The following is a 23,113-nucleotide window of genomic DNA, read 5'->3' as shown; positions in this document are numbered from 1 at the left end:
ATGTTGATGGTGCGTATGTGGACGGCGGACGTGAGAGATCCTTTCCTCTCTTTACAGTTGTACGAGTTGGACAGCGACGTGAAGAGGAAGGACTTCTTGGATGAGCTGTTCTCCTTCATGCAGAAGAGAGGTGAGTACCGTCCAGCCACGCTCCCCTGTTAACCGTCCATGGCACACCTGCTCATCCCATAGTAGTGGCAGCCGGTTGGGTAATGTGTGTGCCTCTTGGTATCTATGGTATGTTGGGGGTCGTGTGGATGACTTCTACTACTGTTATTATCCGGTTGAGGAAAGAGAACGCGACCCTTCAGCAAGACGGGTACGACCCTAGAGCACAAGACGGGTATAACGCTTGAGCAAGACGGGTACGACCCTTGATAAGGCGGTACGACTCTTGAGCAAGACGATACGACCCTTGAGCAAGACGAGTACGACTCTTGAACGCGACATTCCCCTCCTTTTGAAAGCAACGTTACGGCCCTTGGGTATCAATGGCCAGGCCTTTGGGTCGTCGTGCTCAAGGGCCACTCTGTCTTGCTGGGGGAATGACAAGACACTGTTTTCCACCCTGGCAATACCCTGGGGTAGATGCAGGGAGTGAGGGTGCCTTATTCATGTGAGAGGGGTTTACTTGATGAGTTACTGATGACGAGGAGAGGCGATGGTTGCCATGATCTTATTGACTGATGATGATACATCAACATGAAGAGTTCAGGCAGCACTTCGCACAGACACACACACACACACACACACACACACACACACACACACACACACACACACACCACAGCCTACGCTAGGTACCCATTTATTGACATACCCTGAGGAGACGATGAACAGCTACAATGACTGTGAGCCGACTGCCCCTACCGAGGATTTGAACCCCAGCGGGTCCCAGCGTGATTCACAGCCAGGACCTCTAACAAGTATGATCAGACGCAAGTGGAGCTAGACAACAAGTTAAGAGTATCTTTAAGAGTATCCTTAAGAAAGATAGTCTGATACAGGTAGGTTGTTATCATAAACATTTCTCTTCCACCTTTTTCCTCTCGTCTCGATGCGTTTTTGTTAACACGTCATGAGACGGTCTTGCGGAAGGTTGTGGGGGGAGAGGAGGGTAGGCTGTACATGCCTTTATCCACAAGTCTAAGACCCCACCACCCAGGTCATGTGTCGCGCCGTCCCAGGGCCACACAAGGAAAAAGGTCAAGTTAAGAAATAGAAAACAGAGAGAAAAAAGGAATGGAGTTGAGGCTCTTTAAGAAAGACGGTGTCGAAGACTGGCTTATCCCTGCTGCAGGTAGGAGCACTAGTGATCCAGACCCAGATCCAGTAGACTGTTACTGCCTGCGTTCGGTACACTGGTGTCATTTCCGGGATTTTGTTTCAAGGTCGGTGTGAACAAGAGCCTTCGAGGCTGGCTCCATGAGCACCTGGGTTGGTTGTGTGCTGGGTGCTGGGGGCGGGGCGGGAAAGCAACCCCCGGCCCCCATCTTCCAGTTAATGATGGTAATCCGCCAGGTCCTTTGTAATCCCTGGAAAGATAAATCCACTAATCCGAGGCACAAGAGATGATGAGGTAAGGAAAAGAACATATATGTCGAATTCCTCCTTTTTTTTTTTCTTCTTCAGGTCGACGTAATTGGGGGATTACACCAATTACGTGGCGCTGAGGAAACTGGGGAAAGAGGAAACTGATACAATCGCCCATGAGGATTAAGTTTCAGGTCTTCATTTGTTTCCTCGAAACTTCAGATCTGGAGGGCACATGGTGGGGCAACCAGTAGACGTGTTCTCTCGTTTCAGAACTAGATTTGTCTGAATGTAAATAGGCGAAACATTTCTGTGGTAGTGTGGTTGACGGATGCATTGCAGGGAGGGGAGGTGGGGAGTACAGTGGGTGCAGTGCATCGATACAGGAGCAAACATGACTTCACAAGTTCCATTCAGAGTGATAGAAGACGAGGCGCGTGGGTCAGAGAATCCGGCCAAGTGCCACATATAACTTGGTTATACGTAAGACTATTAATGCTTGAGCTGGTGCAAGACTCTCTCTCTCCCCTCTCCCTTCGGTTCCCCCCGCTCATCATGTTCCTCCCCGTCTCCCTTCGTTCGCCCTCTCAGTTCATCATGTTCCTCCACCCCCCCCCCCCCCTTCGTTCGCCCTCCCAGTTCATCATGTTCATCCCCTCTCTCTTCGTTCGCCCTCCCGGCTCATCATATTCCTCCTCTCTCCCTCTCTCGTCCTCCCCAGTTCATCATGTTCCTCCCCTCTTCCTTCTCCTTCCCCCCGCTCATCATGTTCCTCCCCGTCTCCCTTCTCCCCCCACCTCCCGGCTCATCATGGTCCTCACCCTCATTTCTCTCACTTAACCGGTTAAGAGCCACCTTAGGTCGTGAGGACTTACAGTCTGGGGTCATGGACTGATAAAGGTGGACTGGTGGTCGAATTGTTCAAGGATTCAGCAAGCTTCTCCTACCCTGCAGAAGGCCAAGAACTACACTCTGCTTCGCTCGTTCGGTCACCGCACTCACAGAAGCCGCAAAGAGCCAATAGGGAGAAGGTCCAGCCAGAGGAGGGCGACAAAGACAGCAGTAGTAGTAGTAGTAGTAGAATTAAGGAAGCCGAGTCTTGAAGCCTTAGATTTGCTTGCCATGGTGGGGGGGAGGGAGAAAGAGTGAGGGGTAACCTGATCAAAACCTTTAAGATCGTAAACCACATTGATGACGTAGGCAATGACCAGTTCTCTGAAGGACGTAGGGAATAGAACAACCACAGGACATAACGTGAAATGAAGCAAGAAACTTGCGACAGGTGACGTAAAGCAATACTTTTACGGTACGAGACGTGTGTGCCGGTTAGAACGAAGTGAACAAGAAGGTGGTACATACAGGCGAAGTTCAGAAGGTAGAGAGGTTGGATGAGAGTAGCGTACGTTCAACAGAAGGTGGGGTTGTGTGGGGCGGGCGGCCCCGCGAGTGAAGAACTTCCCCGTATGGTACAAGCGGGTAATCACACCTGCAGGCGGATGTACAAACTCCAAGTGTTCATTTCTGGTCTGTCTCTACGGAGGCAACATTGTATCTCAACGCGGCGTTCAGCGGGTTATTTGATCCGCTTTTGCGATCGTCGTATTTTCGGGGTCTGCCTGCGAGGTAGCGAGGCCGGTGTGGAGGGTGGGGCATCTGTCCGTCGGTGCTTTACACCTCCCCACATCCCTCACTCGTGTCGGACCGGCGCTCACAACCCATCCCTCATCCTCTCTCTCTCTCTCTCTCTCTCTCTCTCTCTCTCTCTCTCTCTCTCTCTCTCTCTCCACTCACGCCATTATTCGCCCCTATCCCTTCACTCCCCCACCCTTATCATGCTCCCTTATCATAGCTAAGGGCTGGGAACACTCTCTTGGGCTACAGGGTTGAGGTTCGCTTCGCCCTTATCTTGAGGAAAGGGTCAGGGGTGCACCCTTGTCATGGACTTAGGGTCAGGGATGCGCCCTTGTCATGGGCTGAGGGTCAGGGATGCGCCCTTGTCATGGGCTGAGGGTCAGGGATGCGCCCTTGTCGTGGGCTGAGGGTCAGGGATGCGCCCTTGTCATGGGCTAAGGGTCAGGGGTGCACCCTTGTCATGGACTTAGGGTCAGGGGTGCTCCCTTGTCGTGGGCTGAGGGTCAGGGATGCGCCCTTGTCATGGGCTGAGGGTCAGGGGTGCTCCCTTGTCGTGGGCTGAGGGTCAGGGATGCGCCCTTGTCGTGGGCTGAGGGTCAGGGGTGCACCCTTGTCATGGACTTAGGGTCAGGGGTGCTCCCTTGTCGTGGGCTGAGGGTCAGGGATGCGCCCTTGTCATGGGCTGAGGGTCAGGGATGCGCCCTTGTCGTGGGCTGAGGGTCAGGGATGCGCCCTTGTCATGGGCTGAGGGTCAGGGATGCGCCCTTGTCATGGGCTGAGGGTCAGGGATGCGCCCTTGTCATGGGCTGAGGGTCAGGGATGCGCCCTTGTCATGGGCTGAGGGTCAGGGATGCGCCCTTGTCATGGGCTGAGGGTCAGGGATGCGCCCTTGTCATGGGCTGAGGGTCAGGGATGCGCCCTTGTCATGGGCTGAGGGTCAGGGATGCGCCCTTGTCATGGGCTGAGGGTCAGGGATGCGCCCTTGTCATGGGCTGAGGGTCAGGGATGCGCCCTTGTCGTGGGCTGAGGGTCAGGGATGCGCCCTTGTCATGGGCTGAGGGTCAGGGGTGCGCCCTTGTCATGGGCTGAGGGTCAGGGATGCGCCCTTGTCATGGGCTGAGGGTCAGGGATGCGCCCTTGTCATGGGCTGAGGGTCAGGGATGCGCCCTTGTCATGGGCTGAGGGTCAGGGGTGCTCCCTTGTCATGGGCTGAGGGTCAGGGATGCGCCCTTGTCATGGGCTGAGGGTCAGGGATGCGCCCTTGTCATGGGCTGAGGGTCAGGGATGCGCCCTTGTCATGGGCTGAGGGTCAGGGATGCGCCCTTGTCATGGGCTGAGGGCCAGGGGTGCTCCCTTGTCATGGGCTGAGGGTCAGGGATGCGCCCTTGTCATGGGCTGAGGGTCAGGGATGCGCCCTTGTCATGGGCTGAGGGTCAGGGATGCGCCCTTGTCATGGGCTGAGGGTCAGGGATGCGCCCTTGTCATGGGCTGAGGGTCAGGGATGCGCCCTTGTCATGGGCTGAGGGTCAGGGGTGCGCCCTTGTCGTGGGCTGAGGGTCAGGGATGCGCCCTTGTCGTGGGCTGAGGGCCGCGGCGTGATTGATAATTGACCAGCGTCAATATCATGTCTTATACTGAACATAAATTAAGATGGACAAGGCGCGGGAGGGGCGGCTGTGGTGGGAATGGCCCCGGTGCAGGCAAGCCTCGTCCCTGTGTTGCCCCGGTACACGGGTCGCTCTCTCGTGGACCTCGGTCTGGGAGTGGTTCCAGGGGTATCTGGCCTCTGTGGGAGGGTGACGTAAGGGCGAGGGTAGCGTGCCGGGCACCATCCTCCCGTGGTCCATGGCTAGGGAGTAGCGCCAGGGGTATATGACCTCTGTGGAAGGGGGCAGTGGTGGCGAGGTTGGCGTGGCAGGCAGCACCCTGCAGAGCGCGGGCCACGGGGGGTCCCCGGCCGTGCAATGTGGCCGGCGGGGGGTCCTCGCGGGGGGGCCGGCCCCGCCATGCCCGCACCCGTACGGCCCGACGTCTATATCCCCAAAACACTATCTCTTCAGGTGCTTGACCGTAACGCTGGAGAAACGAGACTTCCGCGAGAGCCAAGCACTCACATCCAGAAGATCGTGGAGGGAGGTGGGCAGCCGAGGGCGTTGGTGTGGGCGGTAGGGAGCGAGGTGGTGGGGTGTCAGGACCCTCACTGCGCCATACCATCATATATCACACTTATATGATGACTCTGGCCCGTTGGCTGCCAGGTGAGTCACTCAGGAGCGCCTGATGCACCCACTGTCTTGACCTTAGTCCTGATGAATGACTGGACGATTGTCTGCACTATACCCTGCCAGTGCTACACTGCCCTGCTACACCAGCAGCGCTACACCACCCTGCTACACCAGCAGCGCTACAATATCCTGCCACACCAGCAGCGCCACACTATCCTGCTACACCAGCAGCGCTACAATATCCTGCCACACCAGCAGCGCCACACTACCCTGCTACACCAGCAGCGCTACAATATCCTGCCACACCAGCAGCGCCACACTACCCTGCTACACCGGCAGCGCTACACTACCCTGCTACACCGGCAGCGCTATACTACTCTGCTGCACCAGCAACGCTACACTACCCTGCCACACCGGCAGCGCTACACCACCCTGCTACACCAGCAGCGCTACAATACCCTGCCACACCAGCAGCGCTACACTACCCTGCTACACCGGCAGCGCCACACTACCCTGCTACACCAGCAGCGCTAAACTACCTTGCTACACCAGCAGCGCTACACTACCCTGCCACACCGGCAACGCTACACTACCCTGCTACACCAGCAGCGCTACACTTAGCATCTTGTTACACCAAGCAGCGTTAGACCACCTTGCCACATCAGGCGGTACTCCCACACAAGGGCAATGCTGGAAAACTCACTGCTGGAACGAGACACTGAGGTATCTGCAGATTGAAGCACAGTCTCCATAGGAATACTCGAAGAGGAGATAAAACTCATTCCCTCGGGTCCAGGTTAACGCCGCCGACCTCCTGTAGATGTCGAGGGACACGATACAGATGCCGTCCAACCTCCGTCAGGAACAGGACTTCGTGGCGAGCTCCTGCAGATGTCGAGGGATACGATACAGATGCCGTCGAACCTCCGTCAGGAACAGGAGTTCGTGCAGCGTTACTGAACAGTCCGCCCGACTCGTATCATTTACGCTCATATGGATGAAGGAAGGTTGCGTCGACCAGCGGCGTTCTAAAGCAGGTCCTCTTCCTGGAAGCCTCGTCACACACCTTCGTGAAGGGGTTGGAAAAAAAAACCTCAGGGCAACCCAACAATAAATTTGCAGTCGTAAAGATATGTTTACACAAAGGTAGAAGACCTCCGAAGTCATCTCCAGTAAATGTTCTTTCGATTATGAAGAAAATCCAATAAAAAAGGTATTCCATTTCTACCAAGGCATCTTATCAAGTGGGTCTCCAGTTGTGTGTTTTGGTCAAGCAGACGCTGACGGTAGTAGGGTCTTGTGGCCTACGGCAAAGTCTTCGACTCGGGTCTGCCATCAGCCAGGCCCGCTGGGTGTGGCTGTTGACTGGAGAAAAACTAATCTGTTTCCTCGTAAATACAAAAATAGAAAAAAAAAATTAGCGTGCTACAAGGACTTGGTAACAGCTTCCCTCAGGGTCCTTCACATACTCTTTGCTTTACTGACGTCGAATTCTTTTTTTCTTCAACACAAGGATTCCATTACTGGTCTCGTACTTTGAGTGTGGAATAGTATTTGATGTTTTCGTTTCCACAGTGCCTCACTACCGCTAATTTTACTTTGAATATGGACGGCTCCTCTGCTGCTGCTACCTCAGGACAAAACATGGCCCTATCGCCTTAGTGCCCCAAGACCAAACACGAACCCCTACCCTCAGTATCCCCCTCTCCTCTCCCCCAAGGTTCATTTGTCAGCCTGAACCTCTACTAAGAGATGAGGGGAGGGAAACCCTTGTGGACTGTGCACAAACCCTGTTTGTACATTGAGGCGGTGCATGTGGTCTTTGACTTGAACACCTGAAGGAGGTATTCAAGATTTTCTTCGACTGGTGGTTATAAAGACCCTGGTTGTCGATGGATCTAATACCTAAATAACCAGCTAACCGACCAAAGGCTGCTGAAGACGCTGTCCTCAATTGATGTGTGGCATTCGTAAACTCGTCCAGATTCGCTGCTCCCGTTGTGAAGAGAACTGACGTTATCTCTACGCTGTAGGAAGTAATAAAGCAATTAGTACGTTATATTCTCTTCATCGAAAAAGCAAGAGGCTAATGATGATCAGAGAAAGATCTTAGGTAATGATGTATACCTTAGTATTATGTATTAATGTCTCGTTCCCTGAGCAAGCTGAAGCTGCCTCACCATGTGTCATGAGTCGAGTGTTGTGTTACCTCTTCAGGGATGAGGTAAACAAAAAATGAACATCTACAAACGTACGTACATCAGATACATTCTGAAAACACGTACATACAACACACAAACTGACAAACACGTACAAACACTAACCTATAAAGCCACGTACGCATGATATACTGAAGTAAACCAGTATACGCAAAAAAAGGGACAAAAATAGAGGTAGACTCATTGACGCAATGCAACGTGAGGCTGCTGGTCCAGCAACCTCCCCTTCGTGGTCAGTCGCTGGAAAGATCCCGGGATCATTCATGTGATCGCTGCAGGACGGGGGGAGCAAGTGGCTGGCTCCCAGTCCTGAAGTATAAATAGGTCCCTGATGGTCTCCCAGAGTCACAGTGATGACCCTCCGGAACGAACCTCTTTGTTCGCGAAGTCAAGCCCCTCCAAGGTCGCCACGCCCAACCATCCGCCAGCCAGCCAGCCAGCCAGCCCCCACGCCCCTGTGGACACGAGTGTGACTTCTGGGTTGATTGGAGATCCCACGACACAGGTCGTCTATCCTCGCCCCTCGGCTAGGCTATCTCGCACAGGGGATGGTGAAAAGTCCTGGGGGCATTACACGTCTCCAACCCTCGTCTGTGAGATGGTTTGAGACACCCCATTCCAATCTCCAACGCGTGGAACTTCATCCTAAACTCCCGTGTGGCAGATACAACTAAGGAACTTCGGCTAGTTCAGTTTCTTCCTGAAATTTAAGGCTATTTTTCGCCTCTAGAAAGGTAAGGATTTCACTTTCGAGGCGGGGGTGGAAGGAAGGTCCCATGCGCTCCCGGGGTGGGTGACGAGCCTTTAGCCAACCAGACAAATTCTCATAAACATTTGGCGTCTGAGAGAATCTGTTGAATCCCTGGGGAACGATCCATCCTCGTAAACATGTCTCATAAATATGGAAATGCATCAGAAATTCATATATATTAAAAAAAAAAAGGGACGCTCCATCGCTAAATCTAAATGTTTCATTGACAACAGGTCTCAAATTAAGAGAACCACGGAGAGTCAGAGCCGGAGACGGTATCTTGACTTACGGTTCATCTCTGCAATAATTCCCCAATGCCTCAACCACAGGATACACGTCAGGTACTGAGATACGGTCAGATTCCTCCATGATGCAAATATATTTCTCACTGAAGTATGAAATGTCTCGAAAGTTTCGAAGGCTGGCAAAGATCAAAAGTTTTCACCGACTTCAGCTTCCTCTGTTGGCGGTGGGGAGTCGTCAATACGCGTGTAAGTTGCGTCTGTCTGTATACTGTTTAGTGAAGCCTAAGGGGACTGCCAGGGGCCGTGCCCTACCAGCTTGATGGTAGCTCCCTCACCTCGCGGGACGGCATCCACCCTTCACAGTACCTTTGAGGAACAGTCTCCGCCCTTCACAGTAGTGCTTGACAAGTCACTACGTGGGGAATAAGTAGTGTCAGTGGAGTGTTTATCTGGGGGTCTTTATAAGTAAAGTGTATTGAACTGAGAGGCTTGGGTGAGCTTCGTGTTTATGCATTGGCGGGGTTGGTGGTTGGTCGTGGAGTGGTTCAGATGAGAGGTACTCAAGTGCTGGAGCAAACAGCTGGGTATCAGAAGACCTTTGGTTTTGTTTTGCAAATGAAAGTTTGTGGTTGGTTAGCAGGCTGTGATTGTTCTAAGTGCTCTGTTCTGTGTGTTTGTAGTGTTCTTATATTTGCTTTAGAAACAGGGTGAGGCGTAGTTTAGGATGGAGCAGATAATTGCTCAGAATGATAATGAGGTAATCATCTTCTCGTCCAGAACTGGTGCCTGTGAGTGCTCTGGGGGCGTTTAATTTGTTTATGGCCTCCTGTGCTGACGTGTCTTGTGAGAGGAGCCAATGCCATCACGCGTCGTATGCGATACCTTGTATGGCTGATGCTCTGCTGAGTGGGATTGGATGGTCGTTCAAGTTTATGGGATGATGTACGTGGCATTCATGTCTGCCATGGGTTCAGAGGGTAACCGTGGATTTCTCATGGGATGCAGACATTCTATTTTGAATGAATCCTCGTCGTAGTTGCGTGTTGTAGTGATGAATGTTTGCTGCTGCTTGTATTGTGTTAGGGCGTCGTGATGTAGGTATGTCATGTCCATAAGAGATGACACCGTTTCGGTAAACGTTGAAGAGGACTGGGTAACTCAGGCTCTCGCACTCTAGACTTTACAGAGAATATGCGACATATAGTTACGAAAGTATAGCCACTTCCTACCTCTTGCGTGGTGGGCGGCTTTGCTGCCTCGTAGCAGAAGATCCTTCCGTCAACGTTGTGTGGAACTGGTGTACAGTTGTCCAAGTCTTCGGGATAATCTACGTGAACCTGTATAAGTAATTGATTCCAGACCCTTGAAGGGAGGAGATTGATGCTTCTTCAAGGGCGCTTTGTAAACTATTCAGCGGAAAAGGGTCTTGGAATCTATTGAAATATAGACGACAGACGTGAACTCATCCGCACCCTTGAGGATAGTGTGATGATGGAGTGAACACACACAGTTGGACGTGGCTTGTTTGCCTGTAGCTACTTTAAGGGTCTACATATACCTGATCAGAGGAGTTCAGGGATGAGTTGATTCTGTCGCACCCACTTAGGAGCAGCTTTGTGTATGTGTGTGTGTGTGTGTGTGTGTGTGTGTGTGTGTGTGTGTGTGTGTGTGTGTGTGTGTTGCACGAAGGGTGGCCAGTTCCCTGTGTAGGTGTATAGCAGGGGCGACAGTGTCCCTCCCTCGGGCTGGTCCGCCCTCACCCTCCCTTCCATCTCTGTGGATACAGTCTTGGAAATACGCCCGAATGACATGTTTTTGTCCCCCCGCGCGGGGTTTATTGGGTTTCAATATTTTGGGGCTTATCTAGTGTGTGTTTTCGTGGGGTGAGGTGATCATAAATAGACCCGTGTGTCTGGCGGGATGGTTTACTGCCGCGGTGAGGCTCACAACTTAAGCTTTATGGGGAAGACGTCCTGATTGTCGCGTGTCGCACCCTTCTCCATCTGTATTGTCAGGTTAGGTCTGGATGAGCGCCTCTTCCTGGCTTGCTGGATTATGAGAGTGAAGAAATGGAGGGACGAAACGACATACGAAAAGGATAAATGCTCAGAAACATTCGCCGTGGTCCGTCGCAAAAAACCCCTGGTGTCAAAGGGTGGAAACTTAAGACGGGGTTTGAGGTTCTAGCAGATCTCTAACCTTGTCGAACCTCAATCTATAAACCCGAGTCTGCTTTTGGAAGAGGGAGCATCAAAGAGCCTCTACTGGAGGTGTAAAGAGACACTGAATGCTGAGGAATTACATGAATCATGAAGTTTTGTAGGTGCATCACGTCTTCAGGATTACGAAGACTGTGAATACAGGATTTTCCTTCATTGGTGTTTCCAGTTTGCTGTATGTAGTATAGGGCAACGTGGTCAATTGCGGGTCTGCTGTAGAGAGAATGTGGTTGAAAGGTGAGGTGCTGGAAGGTGTGGCTAATAGGTTATGGTGCTGAAAGTTGTGAGTCACAGGTCGGGGTACTGGCTGGAAGATGTGAGTCACAGGCCAGGGTACTGGAAGATGCGAGGCACAGCTCAGGGTGCTGGAAGGTGTGTGTGTGTGGCTACTGCGTGAGCTATGGATTTGGGTCCTGGAAGTTGCAAGTTGTGGATCTGGGTTCCAGGAAGAATAGGGTTGTGAATGATCTAGATTTTGGTGGTGGTTGTGGGTTTTGGCCCGTAGGTTCTTGTTGGTCTTTAGGGTGAGGGTTCTGGGTCTGGATTTTATAGTGTGTCAGATGCACGTCTGGATCTGAGATATAGGTCTTAGCTCCAAGTTGTAGGTGTGGTTGGGTCCTGGAGGGAGGGTTGTAAGTGTGGCTGGGTCTTGGAGGGTGGCTGGGTCCTGGAGGGTTGTAGGTCTGAATGAGTCTTTGTGGGCTGTAGATCTGGCTGGGTTCGGGGAGTTAGAGGTCTGGCTGGATTTTGGAGGGCTGTAGATCTGGCTGGATCCTGGAAGGTTATTGGTACATCTGGCTGGGTCCTGGACAGTTGTAGGTCTGTCTGGAAGAGTCCTGGAGGGTTATGGGTCTGTCTGGAAGGGTCCTGGAGGGTTGCAGGTCTGTCTAGGGGTTGTAAGTCTCCCTGGCTGGGTCCTGGAGGGTTGTGGATCTTCCTGGCTGGGGCCTGGAAGGTTGTAGGTCTGGGTCCAGAACTCCGCCCACGACCTGGTAAGCTCCGCCCCGCCCTACCTCCACTAAGCCCCGCCCTGTCCCACAAGGCTCCGCCTACCATCGTAAACCTTGGCCTGCGGTCCCAGTCGGGATGGACCAACATTCAAATACCAAATTAAATTGTTGTCTTGGTTTCCTGGAGGGCAAGAGACGTTTCCAGTTTGATGTGGATGTTGGAGGCGGGGAGAGGCGAGCCGGGGCGAGCGTTGCATTGTGGGAATGGCCCCGCCCGCTCGCCCGCGCGCGCGCGCGCACTCACTCGACTAATGCAAGGGAGAGAAATTAGAATAGTTAGGAATAGTTGTGTTATTTCCTGCGGTTAGTTTTGAGTCTGGACTGGATATTGATGCTGCCAATATGGCCAGACGAGGGTCGTGGGCGGTGATGGTGGGGGAGTCCATATGTTAGCTCCCCAGGGGCGTCCAGGACCGGGGCAGGGTATACAGGCTGGGCAGATCATGGGGACAAGTCCTTATATTAGCTCCCCAGCGGCTTCTAGGGCCGGGGAGGGTATAGGCTGGGGAGATCATGGGGACAAGTCCTTATGTTAACTCTGCAGTGGCTTCAGGGCTGGGAGGAGGGTACAGGATGGGGAGAGCATGGGGACGATTCTTATGATAGCTCCCCAGGGGCTTACAGGGCCTGGGGAGGTTAGAGGATGGGGAGATCGCGGGACGGGTCCTTATGTCAGCTTCTCAGTGGCTCATTGTTTTAGTTCCTCAGGTTTGGGGAGGGTAAAAGCTGGGGAGACCAAGTGGCAGGCCCTAATATTAGCTCCTTAGGGGTGGAAAGGGTGAAAACTGGGGAGATCACGGGGCGAGTGCTTGTATCAGCTCCCTAGTGCTGAGGCAGGGCATGAACTGGGGAGATCACGGGAGAACCCATCACATTACCAATGTTCCTGAGGGCTTCCAAGGCCGCTAGGGGAGGGAACGGCGGGACAGTATCTGGTCCTTAGGGATACTGCGGTCCCAGGCAGGGGAGAAGAGGTGGGGAGAGGGGGAGGGAAATCTGAGGGCTGAGGAGATGAATGGGGGAGGTAAGAGGTTCAGGATGGGGTGGAGAAACAAAGGTGGAGACTGGGGATCAATAGCGAGGCGGCGGTAAAGTGATGGAGCCGACTGCCCGTCTTATGTAAGGCTGGGGCCATTAATGGCTTTAATTTCAGTTAATGACAGGGTAGCCGTGCCTCCCTGAATGAAGGCCCACCCCTCCATCACCACCCGCAACCCATTCCTGTCCAGCACGACCACCACCCAACCGCCCGCCCGTCCGCCCGTCAGCCAGCCTGCCGCCCACAACAACAACCACCCACCCACCCACTCATCACTTGCTGTTCAGTGCTTTTTTACAACATCCGCAGCGTTACCCTTCACTGTCACCCACCTCCCACGCCACCTGTCACCCAGTACCACGCCCACTGTCTCTCCTACGCAAAAAGCATACACGCGCGTGGTGTGTGTGTGTGTGTGTGTGTGTGTGTGTGTGTGTGCTTTCCAGCAGAGAGATAGCAGTACAGTACACCTGGGTTGTCGTCACATATTTACCAGCTGAAAATGTTGGTACACCAAAGAGACCTAAGCCCCAACCATCCCTTGGTGGTAGAGGTGACTGTGGAGAGATGAGAGGGGGCCCTCAGCCCCAGCAGTACACTGATGGTGATGGAGACTGTGGAGAGACGAGAGGGGGCCCTCAGCTCCAGCAGTACTCTGATGGTGATGGAGACTGGAGAGACAAGAGGGGGGGGGGGGCCACAGCTCCAACAGTACACTGATGGTGATGGAGACTCTGGACAGAAAAGAGGGGGCCCTCAGCCCCAACAGTACACTGATGGTGATGGAGACTGTGGAGAGACAAGAGGGGGGCCCACAGCTCCAACAGTACACTGATGGTGATGGAGACTGTGGAGAGACAAGAGGGGGCCCACAGCTCCAACAGTACACTGATGGTGATGGTGGAAACACAGAGGAAGACTGGAGTCCTTACATGTCATGGGTTGGGACAAACACAAAAGGACGGGGAGGAATGGTATCTCCAGGGACTGAGGACCTCATGATATCGGGAGGAAGGAGGCTTCGGGTGGCTGACGTCGGAGGTGTACGGGTCGTGACTGTCGCTTGGCAGCAACGTCAGCGCTAGGCCTCCTCCCTGTAGCTGACGACCCTATACAGCCCCCTGGGTTGACACTGACGGGGACCACGACGCCTACGAGTAGAGCGCCACTTTGCTTATTACAGGAGTGGAGGAACTTTGAACTGATGGCTATTCCAGTGACCCGGTTCCCTGGAAAGATGGCTGATCCAGTGACTTGTGAACGATGACTTTTCCAGGGACTTGTTTCCTGGAACGATAGCTCTCCCAGTGACCCAGTTTCTTGGAACGGTGGCTGTTCCAGTGACCTAGTTGCCTGGAATGCTGGCTGTACCAGTGACCTGATTTCCTGGAATGGTGGCTATTCCAGTGGCCGGGTTTGGTGGAGCAAATGACTTACCCAACCAAAAGGTTGGCTGTGCTCTGATGTGTTGAGCAGTGTTGCCCAGTCATCAATCACCGGTTTGTGTTGCATGATTACGTGGACGTTGATGCCAGTGTCCGTGATTGGACCGCACCGTAGCCGAAGCTTCTGGTGCGAGGAGACTAAGTGTGCCAGGGAGGCATAGGTACATCAAGATATGGATGATAGATCAGCAGTTCTAACACCTGAAGCAGAAGATCCCAGGACCCCATGTAGGTCCCTCTGAGCCCAGGGCCTCTTATAGGTCCTCTGACCCAATGGCTTCTTCTAGGTCCTCTGAACCCATGGCTTCTTGTAGGCCCCCTGACCCCAGCATCCCATGTAGGACCCTCTGACTCCAGGGGCCCCGTATAGGTCCATCTGATCCAAGGGGCTTCTTGTAGGTCCTCTGACCCCATGGCACCATGTAGGTCTTCTAACCCCAGGGCTTCTTATAGGTCCTCTGTCCCCATGGCTTCTTGTAGATCCTCTAAACCCATGGCTTCATGTAGGTCCTCTGACCAGATGGCCCCAGGTAGATCCCACTGACCCCAGAAACCCATGTAGGTCCCTCTGACCCCAGGGCCCCTATATTGATCCTCTGACCCCAGGGCCACATATAGGTCCTCAGACCTCGAGGGGCGCCCCGTGTCTACACAAGAACTAGTCCAAGTTCTTTTTCCATCGCTCTTCATCACGTCTAGCGAACCACCACATGAAGGTCTTCTCTCATGCAGACGACCTCACGATCATATCACAACACACACACACACACACACACACACACACACACACACACACACACACACACACACACACACACACACACACACACAAACACACATTGGGACAGGTTGTGCTCGTGCTACTGCCGCTACCGGGCTTCTGACCAATTAATTAAGGCCAGACGTAAGTTACTAGACAGGTGTTGTAACGTGGGGATTTGTTATGCTTTAATTTAGTCTGATGAGTTACGCGGGAGGTGTGGACTGTGGTGGGCTACTGTGTCATGGGAGGACTGGACCACTTGTGTGGTGTGGGGGACGCGGCGTTGCTCATTCGGGACACACACACACATACACACACACACACACACACACACACACACACACACACACGCATACACACACACACACACACACACACACACACACACACACACACACACACACACACACACACACCCGTCCATCTGGCTCAGCATTTGTACTTGATAATCATGTATAAATGCACCTGACCAGCCATATTGCATGGGTACGAAGGCCTGCGGGCCGCTGACTCAAATAACCTCACTGATCAGAGGAGGAGACGCAGAGACAAGCCTGTAAACGAGGCCTTTGTATTGTTATCTATGCATCGTCCAGCGGTGTGGTGGAACGCGTCGAGTATAATATACTAATCATTCCCACTGTGGATTTGGGTGTCACGTTGCCGAGTGGATGAAAGCCCCTCAGTCCACGAGTGGCTGGGAAGTGGATGAACCCCCCTCAGTCCACAAGTGTCTGGGAAGTGGATGAACCCCCCTCACTCCACAAGTGTCTGGGAAGTGGATGAACGCCCCTCACTCCACAAGAGGCTAGGAAGCTTTCACTGAGACCTGAACCTTTATTTCCACGTTCCATAATGTAAAGTTCCGGGTTATCCATGCCAACTTCCTCTTCCCCCTCAAGACGGCACGACCCCACGAGCAGGATGGTACGACTCTTGCACGCGACGGTACGACCCCACGAGCAGGATGGTACGACTCTTGCACGCGACGGTACGACCCCTGGATATGATGATTTAGCCTTCGAGCTCACCGTTGAGAGTCGGGACCATCATACCAAAGGGTCGTGCCGTCGTGTCGTGCCCAGGGGGTCGTCGCACCGTCGTGCTGAATGGTCGCATGGTCGTGTTGTACGGTCGCACGGTCGTGTTCTACGGTCGCATGGTCGTGTTGTGCGGTCGCACGGTCGTGTTCTACGGTCGCATGGTCGTGTTCTATGGTCGTACCGTCGTGATAAAGAGTTTTACTTCTCGTGCTCAAGGGTCCTACAGTCGTGCTCACGGGTCGTGCCTTCCGACGTGCTCAAGAATCGTACCGACGTGCTCAAGAGTCGTACCGACGTGCTCAAGGGGTCGTGCCTTCGTGCTCAAGGGTCGTGCCTTCGTGCTCAAGGGTCGTGCCTTCGTGCTCAAGGGTCGTACCGACGTGCTCAAGGGTCGTACCGACGTGGTCAAGGGTCGTGCCTTCGTGCTCAAGGGTCGTGCCTTCGTGCTCAAGGGGTCGTGCCTTCGTCCTTAAGGGTCGAACCGACGTGGCGAAGAACTCTAACAAAAGCGTCATCAGGTTATAACACCGGCAGCCTTCGAAACCAGAGGGGTCCTTAAAAGCTGTTTTTTTTTCTCTCTTTTTTTTTCAAAGGAGTGAGCTATTTATACAGCGTTTCTGATAGGTGGGGTGTATGCGAGAGGGCTTTGATGAAGAGATCCTCACAAAGGAGCTCTGGCAGAGGGGGCATTAAAGATAGTTCCTGAAGGAGGAAGGGCGTTTGAGATGTACTTCAGATAAGGAGGCTGGCAATACGAGGATCCTCAGGTATCAGTGTGGCCCATTCAGGGCGTAACGTCTTGCTGGTATTAACACTGAAACTTTTGTTTACCTTTGTCTCACACGCGTCAAGAGTTACAACAGTTGTAGTCGTGTGTCGTCTGCTGCCTCGGTGGTTTCTCTCCATCCTCTCTGTTGTGTCGATGGGTTGTGGGTGCTGTGTGTTGTAGGCGCTCTGAGTCGTTGCTGTAGGTTGTGTCTGAGTTGGCGAGATTTGTTGTCATGGTCGTGTACATAACGTAAACGTTGTAAACATGGACTAGTAGCCATGACCTCAGACCTGTCGCCGCACAAGATAAAGGGAAGGAAGATGAGAGAGAGAGAGAGAGAGAGAGAGAGAGAGAGAGAGAGAGAGAGAGAGAGAGAGAGAGAGAGAGAGAGAGAGAGAGAGAGAGTAGGAGAAAGGAACAACACATCGTAGCAGAGACACCAGGAAGCAACAACAGTGGAAGTAACAGCAGTAGCAGTAGCAGAAGTAGCAACAGAAGCAGCAGTAGCAGCAACAGAAGTAGCAACAGAAGCAGCAGTAGCAGCAACAGAAGGAGCAACAGAAGCAGCAGTAGCAGCAACAGAAACAGCACTGTAAGTATCAGCAGCACTATAGCATCAGCAGCACCAGCAGCAGCACCAGCAACGGTAGCAGCATCGTCGGTAGGGAAGATAACAAGCGGGGGTCAGGTAGACAGAGAGGAGAAGATGGTTCACTGGTGTCTGTGGGGGCAGTAATGACCACCGCTGCCCTCGCCCCCCCCCCTCTCCTGGTGAACCAGCAGTACCATGATCTTAACCCCTGGACAAGGCGGTACGACCCCGTGGATACGATGGCCCGGGGCCTTTGACCTTACCCGCGAGGACCAGGTTGAAAATAAACCCAGACGGACGTGAAACGCTTTCATAGGCTTCCCTCTTCGCTACCCCCCTGACGAAGCTGCGTGGAGGCCCCTTTGTAGAGGGATATACGTTATGGTTTGGGCTGGTCCAGGTAGCCCAGCCGTAGCATGGTGTACGCCCCAGCACCGCCATGGACGCTCCCATGGTTGCTTATGTCTCGCCGTAACATTTTCGTCCGTCTTCATTACCTCCTCATCCGGATCTGAAACCATTCCGTGGGCTGAGATTATATGCAAATGTACCCCTAAGTGCTGCCCTCGTGTTGAGGCCATGCGAAACCATAGGCATCACGGGTCATTTATTCATACTGTTATTTACAGGTGAGTGAGGACTGTGAGGGACGGGAGAGGTGGCGTGCCCAAGGTCGGGCCGGGAGATGAGAAAAAGGGGTGTTCAGTTGAGGTGGTTGTTCCTTAGGGATGGGGTAGATGGCAAGGTAGGGATAGGCGGAGTACATGAGAGAACCAGATAACAGGAAGAGCTGTTGGTCTGTGACGAAGTTATCTGCCGGAGGACAGTATTCCTACATTCATACTCTCTGTAGAGGAAGACTGGATGCTAAGGCAGAAATGGGGGATCCTAGAGAAGTCGGGTACCTGGCACAAATGAGAGGCAGGGCTCTGGCACCTGCAGTACCGACTCCTCCTAAGACCACTGCGCTGTATGATAAAAGCTGACTAAATCTTTTGATTCATTTCACCGCCATTTGTTGTCTTTCCACCAACCTTTCTACTGCTGAGCACCATGTATATAGTGCCTCTTCCTTTAGCTCTTTCAAATCATCGATCATAAAGTTCACTCACGATTCCGCATCAAAGGAAGGCGTCTGTGCTTAGTCCAGTATCATCACGCCTGTTGCACGCCTTAAAGACTTAGGATCTTCTCATAACTCGGTGTCATCTGGTTTCAGGTTTGTCTTCTTAATACCGATAACTTTCTCTTTGCCCTGTTCGCTCTCCTGGGTCTGCAAAGGTAATAAGACTCATCAACTCTTCGATTATCAACGTCTCTTCTACGAGGTCTTAACACTGTCCCATCCTCAAGTTGAGGCCCTGTATTTAGGAGGCCCTGTAACATACACTTCAGGAAATAGTCGAATTCTTGCATCACATTTTCCTTGACGATGAAGCCTTCACGTTTACCATTCTTAATGATCCAGAGGAAGTTATCGTCCCCCTCCCCACCCATACACCAGACCGTCCCGACCACTTGCCCAAACACTCCGGGTCTGTTTCCCAACTCGCGTTACAGCTGCGCAAGATCACCTCCAGCTGGTTCATCTGACCACATCCTTGTAAACGTCACCTTACTCACTGCACCTCCTCGCCCTCCTCAGACGGTCCCTTCAGAACGCTAATTTGGAGGGATTACCGCCTCTATCCGGGCGGTGTATCTGTCACCGCTGAGAGTATAGCATGTGTTATTGGTATAGGAATGGAGACCTGTGTTCCCTCATCCTTCCAGACTTTATCCAATCCATGTTCCAGCCGCCCCCTTCTTCTGAAGTCATTCGGTCAAGGGATTTGGTATAAATTAGAGCTCAAAAGACACGCATTCCTTTTGACTGGCATCCAGCTTTTATCTTCGCCCAAGGGCGAAGTCATTTTTCTTCAGCAGGATTGTTAACATATGGAATGATTTACCAATTTGAGGTACTTGTCCGAAGGGTTCTTAAATGTTTCCTCCGTTCAGTCCTCAGTCTCCCCTAATGGCTGCCAACAACGTATCCCGACAATTTTGGGTCTTGGATGTATGCACCAAATTTTCCCTCATTACTTTAATTACAGTTTTTGATTTCAGTGGAAATATTTCAGAGAGGCTTCCATGCTTGTCGTGCCATTAGGGAAAAGCATTTTCGCGTGTAGATTTCGTCGAGCTCTGGGTGCCAGAGGGGGTTTCCAAGTGTCTCCCGCCGTCGTCCACATTCCATCTTAAGAGCTTCTGTAAGTTCACCACCCTGACGAATGGACCGCAAGCCTCAGTTAGTATATGCAAAGCTGCAGATTAAGATATAACATTACCCCAGCTTCCTCCTCCTCCTCCTCCTCCTTCTCCTCCTACCACTACCACTGTCCCTCCCTCCCTCCCTTCCTAGACCAGGACCTGGGGCTCACCGCCCTCACTGCTGCTCATCTATCCTTGCCTCCAGGCTGACTTAAATGCTTCTGGTGAAGTGCGGTGGAATACTGCGCCAAACGCCCCTGGCTGTGGCGCGCTGGTAAGTACACCCGCCATGGCTTGCATGCTGTAATTGTTGGCCCACAAAATGGATGTTTAATATCCAAGAAGTATACGTTGCACGGGGAAATACCTCTCACAGAGCCGCGCGGCTGTAAATCACAAGAAGTGTGTATACATTTCTGTTATTGATTTGGACAAGTTGGTTCCTGGTGGGGGACGGCGTCGTGCGTGGAGTTTCTGATGCTTTTTAGGGGGTTGTGAATCCCCCTCACCCCCCTCCCACGGCAAGGGATTAATAGGAAGTCCTTTAAATACATCAGTGTCGATGAAATACAGTTGCTCATAGGACCTGAAACCTAGAGGCGTTAAGTCGATGACAGGGCCATTGTTGTATGCGGTGGTGTCGTGTATACATACAATGGTACACCACACAACGTAGTGAGTTGTATCGACTGTAGGTTTTACGATCTGGCGGCCACATACATCTGTATCCCGTTCTAATCCTGTCCCTTACAGTATCACAGTATCCAATCCTGTTCCCGTGCGTACCATAGGAATGTTCAGTGGTATGATATCAGGTGTAATGGTTAATGCCAGACCCTCAGGACGTGAGGTGTCTCTGAGACCAGCTCGCGTCTCGGAGGCCTCACGATTCAACACATAGGACAATCACTTGGTATTCCCTGATGGAGGAGAAATACGACAGCTCGATTTCGGACCCAGCTGTTGGGGTGGAGGACCTTGCAAACATCGTAAGGTACACGTAAGATATTTCCCAGACCGAGCGAACTCATGGGGGGGTAGATGACCTCCGGAACCATCGTAAGATATACGTAATGTAAGATCCGACTAGTCGCTCGTAGTTCCCCAGCAAAAGACACAGTCAGCGCTTGAATCTAAATCATCCAAGCATAAGCAGCATAGACCATAAATAAGCCAGGAAGATAAAAATGATACAGACAGCCATCTTTATTGATTTATGGCGATGGTGGACGGTTAGGAAACACGAGGGACTGTCAGCAACGGTGAGAGGGGAAGTTCGTAGCTGTACGAGGCAGCGTCGCAGCTCATGCGGACGCACCATTATCTACTTTGGCTGAAGACAACGTGGTTATGATAACCCCCTTCACGTGTGGGCGAAATCTACTAATGACAGCAAATGAGGGAAGGAGGAGAGGGAGGAGGAGGAGGGAGGGCAGGGTGATCAGCAGCATTCCCCACAGGCACAGAAGGTCGTAAGTTGATTAAGGAGAGAGAGAGAGAGAGAGAGAGAGAGAGAGAGAGAGAGAGAGAGAGAGAGAGAGAGAGAGAGAGTTACATCTTCTCGTCGAGGTAAACAGAATTAGCAGTTGTTAGGGGCGCCGTGTCCTTTGACTGGTGTTGGACGCTGGGAAACGAGGAGATGTGCACCACACGAGAGAGGGAGGGAAAGGGGAGGGAAAAAAGATGTAGTTAAGGAGCTCCAGGCGATGGTTTTAGAAGCCCTATGTGTTTTATCAGCGTCTGATATGAATACAGACGAATACAGTACGGAGCATACAGTTCTTTTGGGGGGGGGCAAATAATGAAGACTGTATTCGTATGTATTTATTTATCGTCCCGTATGATCAATACATGAAAACCTGAGAGGACATTGCGTCGATCTGTTGTTCTGGTACGAGATGTTCCAGTCTTTGCGTAGGTCGGCGAAAGAAAGTCTCTCTCTCTCTCTCTCTCTCTCTCTCTCTCTCTCTCTCTCTCTCTCTCTCTCTCTCTCTCTCTCTTTCTGTATATATATATATATATATATATATATATATATATATATATATATATATATATATATATATATATATATATATATATATATATATATATATATATATATAAACCACCATACCCCCTGAATTCAAAGTGGTCTCACTCAGGAAGTGAGGAGCAGTGTGCAGTGAGGCTCATGAGCCGAGTGCATGGGGCGCAGGCTGGCTCCTCCACTCTATCATCACCACGACAGTGGCTGGTGGCATTAACATGCAAAATTATAATTATGTAAATGACGTCGAGTGTTGGGTGGCCTTGGGTGGTAAGGGGGTAGAGGTGGGTGGGGTGGGGGATGTTGTCAGAGGTGGGGTGGTGGCAGGGGATGCCATGGGTTGGCAGGGGAGGGGACCACCACCGTCATGAGCCACCCAGTGGTCTTGGGACGACACAGGAGGAACACCACCACCAGAGTGGCCGATGAGGAGGATCATGAACTAGGTTTGTCCCGCCAAATGAGGCGGTCATGAGAAGGGGGGGGGCGGCGGCGGAGACCACGACCTGAGAGAGAGAGAGAGAGAGAGAGAGAGAGAGAGAGAGAGAGAGAGAGAGAGAGAGAGAGAGAGAGAGAGAGAGAGAGGGACCTGGGCCTTTACGGTCAGGTCAGAGGTCAGACCCAGTCCTAACCGATCGAACCCAACCTGGTTCGATTGGGTATGATTAGGGTCTGGCTTCTGGCCTGACCCTAATGGCCAGATCCATTCTCTCTCTCTCTCTCTCTCTCTCTCTCTCTCTCTCTCTCTCTCTCTCTCTCTCTCTCTCTCTCTCTCTCTCTCTTTCTATATATACATGTACGATGTGTGTGTGTGTGTGTGTATGTGTGTGTGTGTGTGTGTATGTGTGTGTGTGTGTGTGTGTGTGTGTGTGTGTGTGTGTGTGTGTGTGTGTGTGTGTGTGTGTGTGTGTGTAATTCGTCAGCCAAGTATGAAGTTCGCAAGATGGAAACATTCATTACTTTATGAGCAGCACAGCTAGTTGTCGTCTGGTCCTCCTGTGGATCTTCCTGATGGGGGGGCTGGTGAGGGAGGCGACGCCGTAAACTGTCGGCGATATAACCCGGCGATAAGACTGACGGGGTTAGAGACGCGTGTGGCCAGCGGTGTGGACAGGGCCGCAGGGTTTAGCGTAGGGTTAGAATTGGCAATACTGGAGACCCCGAGACCTGGTAGCTAATACTTAAGACCCACGACCTGGTTAGCCAATATCCGAGACTCAGCAAGGCTTGGTAGCCAATACCCGAGACTCAGCAAGGCTTGGTAGCCAATACCCGAGACTCAGCAAGGCATGGTAGCCAATATCCGCGACTCAGCAGGGCTTGGTAGCCAATATCCGAGACTCAGT

The 23,113-nt window shown here is 52.3% G+C and overlaps 1 protein-coding gene across 3 annotated transcripts in view; it reads left to right on the top strand.

Annotated features, from left to right (window-relative positions):
* The window catches only part of LOC139754242 (AT-rich interactive domain-containing protein 3A-like), a 141,195-nt gene that overhangs the window by 70,587 nt on the left and 47,495 nt on the right, over window positions 1–23,113 (top strand). For all 3 annotated transcript variants that reach the window (XM_071671567.1, XM_071671566.1, XM_071671565.1), the window contains one exon: window positions 58–130. In XM_071671567.1, coding sequence (XP_071527668.1) covers window positions 58–130 — 73 coding nt within the window. The remainder of the gene's footprint in view (window positions 1–57; window positions 131–23,113) is intronic.

Source organism: Panulirus ornatus, chromosome 16 (assembly GCF_036320965.1).
Source record: "Panulirus ornatus isolate Po-2019 chromosome 16, ASM3632096v1, whole genome shotgun sequence".
NCBI lineage: Eukaryota > Metazoa > Arthropoda > Malacostraca > Decapoda > Palinuridae > Panulirus > Panulirus ornatus.
The sequence above is the reverse complement of the archived record's forward strand: the minus strand, read 5'-3'. Positions and strand labels throughout refer to the sequence as shown.